The sequence below is a fragment of the Buceros rhinoceros genome, unplaced genomic scaffold (genome assembly GCF_000710305.1).
Source record: "Buceros rhinoceros silvestris isolate BGI_N320 unplaced genomic scaffold, ASM71030v1 scaffold6036, whole genome shotgun sequence".
Lineage (NCBI taxonomy): Eukaryota > Metazoa > Chordata > Aves > Bucerotiformes > Bucerotidae > Buceros > Buceros rhinoceros.
In genome coordinates, this window is record NW_010415686.1 from 1 (window position 1) to 4,156 (window position 4,156).

The window sequence follows — 4,156 nt, forward strand, 5'->3', positions numbered from 1 at the left end:
TAACCGGGGTCAGCAGTAACCCGTACCTCAGCAACGCTCCACTGGCTGCTCTAAAGGGAAGCCAATGGCATCAGGTGAAGTGGGGAGGCTGGGATTGTCCCCGTGGCTGCGGTTCCGCAGCAGGTGGTAATGCTGGGAGGCTCTGCCTGCCTTCCACCCGCTCACACCCAACACCACCTCCATCTCCCACACAAAACCAGCCACTTCCACCCGGTCTCTAGAAGGACGGTGGAAGCGATGCTTTACCCGAGCAGCGCTGCTGGGAACTTGGTCAGGCATCCCAAACTAAACTGGGCATACCCCACCACCCTTTTCTAAGCACCCTCTTTACTCTGGGCTTTCACCTCACTCAAACATGAACCTTCTTCTCACGGAAATCACTGGGCAGCTGGGCCAGCGCTGCTGAATTCCAGTACCTTGTACTTGGTATTGGCAGGAATATTGGTTTTCCAGCGAACCGTGTAGTAGCGAGCATCCGTGATCTTCTGGTTCTTCGGCAGAGAGTTGTCTGCCCAAGTGATCCGTATGGTGTCATGGCTCAGGATGGAAGCCTGAACTCCCACCGGTGGCATCATGGGAGACGGATCTGGCACTGGAGTGTATGGAGCATTAATAACAAACAAATCAACCTCGGAAGTGTCTAGGGGATCGATGGGTAAAAAGTCGTGTATTATAATTAAAAAGGGAGAAGGTGGCATTTTAATGTGAACAAAACAAAAAAGGGGAAATGCAGGGTAGTACAATGAGATGAGAGGTGAGAAATGGAGAGAAAGAGAGAAAAGCCAGAGTTAATAGGTGACACCAGGCTGGCTAATACAATCACTCTGCATCGTGTTCCCGTCAGACGGGAAGGCAACACACACGTGCTGGCACAAACACCTCGTCGTATCAGTCACCGGAGCACTCGACCACAGCCCAGGAGCCCCAAACACGCAGTAACCGTCACTTCATCTGCCTCCTCTTGCAGAAACAACGAGGAGGAAAACAAGCTGGACGGCTTCTAGAAGGGCAAAGGCCCCTTCGTAGAAATTCCCGGGAACTCCCACCACCTTTTAAAGGCTGTTAACAGCAATCGAGTTCCCAGCAACGTGCAGTAAGTGAAGAAACTGCGATTCCAGCGTCCTCTAGAAACTCACTGAGAATTCCTGCTCCTCTGAAACAAACAGAACTGCCGACGTCTACTCAGGGTAACTAAGCGATGTCAGCAGCCCAGGAGGAGCCTGGTGGAATACTCACTCACTAGCCAATGTCCCTGCTTGAAATCTTTTGTTAATGCCTTACGAGCCCAAAAGACAACCCCAAAAAGCCAAGAACTTGTTTAGGGTAAGCAACAGCAGACTGAGACTTGGGCAAAGGAAATGCAGCATCCAAATCCCAGCGTAAAGACCCAAAACACCAGCTATGCTTGGCCACAAAGACCAGGATAAGGGCCGTGCCTTGGGAACTGCGCCCACGCCACTCGTGCTACCGGCACAGGAACGTGCCAAACACGTGCATCTGGGAGTGGTGGGAAGGTGATTTTGTCATCTAAAACCGAGCCCAGTTGCCGGTGGTTTAGTAAGCGGGTGAGGCACTAGAGCACGGCCAGGCCAGTCGGTTAAAGCAGTTAAAGCTTGGCGACAGCCCCGGCTCCCGCGCAACACGTCACCGCGATACCAGCGTGCCGATCAGCGTCACGAGCCCAGAGCAGCCCCCACCTTTACCTGAGTGAGGCCGGGTCACCGCGCTCTCGTACAGAGGGATCCCTTCGCCCACGTTGTTGAAGGCTTTCAGCGTGATGACGTAGTGGGAGCTGGGGTCTGGAGGGACACAAGAAAGGTCCTTTGAGGGGGAGCTGTCACGGAATCCTGCGCTCTGCTCCTCCATGTTGTCTTTGGTCAGGATTTGGTCTTTTCACCCAAACACAGGAAATAACTCGACTACGTCTGAATGGAGAAAGTCTCCACGCAGACCCGGCGGCAGCGCTCAGCAGTTCTCGCGAGGCGGCAATCCAGAGTCACAGCACGTCTACCTTCCCTGCGGCCAAACAGCGGTGAGGAAAACCACTGCCAAGTGAACACGCTAAGCTGCCCGACCAGAAAATGACTGGGAACTTCTCAGCAGTTCTCCACTTTACCTACCACAGAGAATTCTGGGGAGGGGGAAGCTGCATCTCCCTTTAAGGCAGACACCACTGCATCACGGTGACATTTTGGTTTCTTTTTTGCCAGAGGCACCTGTTCTGCAGCTCCAGGAGGGGAATAAGGGAAGGTCGCGCAGCAGGGATTGTTTTTCTAAGCAGCAGTGAAGGGAGAGCATCAAATCAAAATGCACTGTCGGCAAACGCAGTGAGTTCGGGGTCCTGGGTTTGGGGGTTTATTCCTCTGCCTCTTTATCATCAGCATATCGGGTTTATTTGAAATTTATCAACGGTTTGGCATCCGGTCTAATATCCGAGTAAGGGAGAAGATCCCCTTAAACCTGCCTATTTATTTATAACACCGTAATTAGCAAACAGCGACATAACGAGAGGCGAAGCGCGGGCCCCCGATGGCGACTCCCGTTCCTTACCTAGGTTCTCAATGGTGTAGTACCTCTGCTTGTAGTCCACCTTGACGGTCTGCGCGTGAGGACTGCCAATGCCATAGCCTATGGCGTAGCCGCGCACCACGATGTTCTGGTTCTCGGGGGGTGTCCAGCTCACCACGATACTGGTGACGAGCGGACGGACGTGTAAGGAACTCGGAACTTCGGGAACACGAGTTTCTGTTGAAGAAAAATGATGGAGTTAAAGGATTTGTCCTGTGCTTGGGGTTGTTTAAATCCTTGGGTCTCTTTAACATCCCTCACAAAATAAATGCCAGGATCCAAAAATGCTCCTAAGGACCATATCCAAGGTTCAAACTCTACCCCCACGAGCAACCCCGCTCTCAGCACGACCCAGCAGAGGCGGAACACGGATCCCTAATAACAGACGGGCTCCCACAACAGGCCACTGTAATCCCCTAATAGTTTTACTATGAGGTTTTTTTCCCCACCGGTGGTTAGGACTTGAAAGCAATCTGAAAGCACTAATGTGGCTCTGAGTACCCACACTTTTGTTTTAATTCCTTGAAAATTAAATAAGTACTTTTGTCCGGCCACGGTCTGCGGACAGATAGAAATCATTCTGCGCACTGGCAAGCTGAGCTCCCCGCTCTAAAATAAAATCAGTTCAGAGAGTTCTGCTTCCTGCAGGGATTTCATCTGAATGAAACATGCCGCATTTATCTCCGAACATTTAATAAAGCCCTGTAACAGGATTATTTGGATCATAACGCGCCACCAGCCTGCTAGCCCAGGGAGCCGATGGTCTCCAGCTGACGCAGCGATCCATTAAAGTTCACAGCTATTGAACGCAGCGGAGGAGGTGACATTTAACTCACAGACGGCAGCACACTCGGGACAAACTCCGCACTACTGGTCCACACCTCTTGCCTGTATGTTCCCGGCGGGACGTGCACCGGCCTGGCCCGGTGACACGGCCTCGCTGGCAACAGTCTGGCTCCCGTTTGTACTGAGGGCACTACGAGGTGATTATTTTCTATTTCAAATCAAAAAGCAGCCACGGAATAAAAAGGATCGACAACTTCCGTGTCTGTTCAATCCCAGAAAGTGAGGGCTGCCTCGAAATGCATTTGCACGGTGTCACAATGATCCACGAGAGCTTCCTGGAGACTCTGCACCGGCAAACCACGATGGCGAGGTGGTCCTGAGCACCACAGGTCGCTGCTACATGGCTGGGGGAAAAGACCTCGTTGCTGATGGCAGTGAGGGTCTACTAGTCCTGAAAATAGCACCCATTTCCCTTCTAACGTGGCAAAATAAAAGTTACTGGGGGTTGAACATTCTCTTTGGAAAAGAGACTAAGCAAGAAAAGAAAAAATTAGGAAAAATGTTTTAAGAGATGTGGTGAAGCACCCGTGAAGCACCGTGGTTAAGGGTATTAAGGGTGACAACGATGCCTTCCACTGCTGCTTGCCTGCTGTGGCACCTCTCCCACATTTGTTAGCGCCACAAAGCGCAGGCACAGCCCCCTCGTCCCTCAGCTAGGACCAAAGCCCTGCTCGGAACCCTCTGGGGTGGAACTCAGGGTTTCATTCGCATAGCGGGGGTGCTGCAGGCACACGGAACCGCT

The 4,156-nt window shown here is 52.1% G+C and overlaps 1 protein-coding gene across 1 annotated transcript in view; it reads right to left on the reverse strand.

Annotated features, from left to right (window-relative positions):
- Window positions 1-416: 416 nt before the first annotated feature.
- The window catches only part of NEO1 (neogenin 1), a gene marked incomplete at both ends in the record, with an annotated part of 69,171 nt that continues 65,431 nt past the window's right edge, over window positions 417-4,156 (reverse strand). The window contains 3 exons of the mRNA XM_010137498.1: window positions 417-592; window positions 1,704-1,799; window positions 2,551-2,745. Coding sequence (XP_010135800.1) covers window positions 417-592; window positions 1,704-1,799; window positions 2,551-2,745 — 467 coding nt within the window. The remainder of the gene's footprint in view (window positions 593-1,703; window positions 1,800-2,550; window positions 2,746-4,156) is intronic.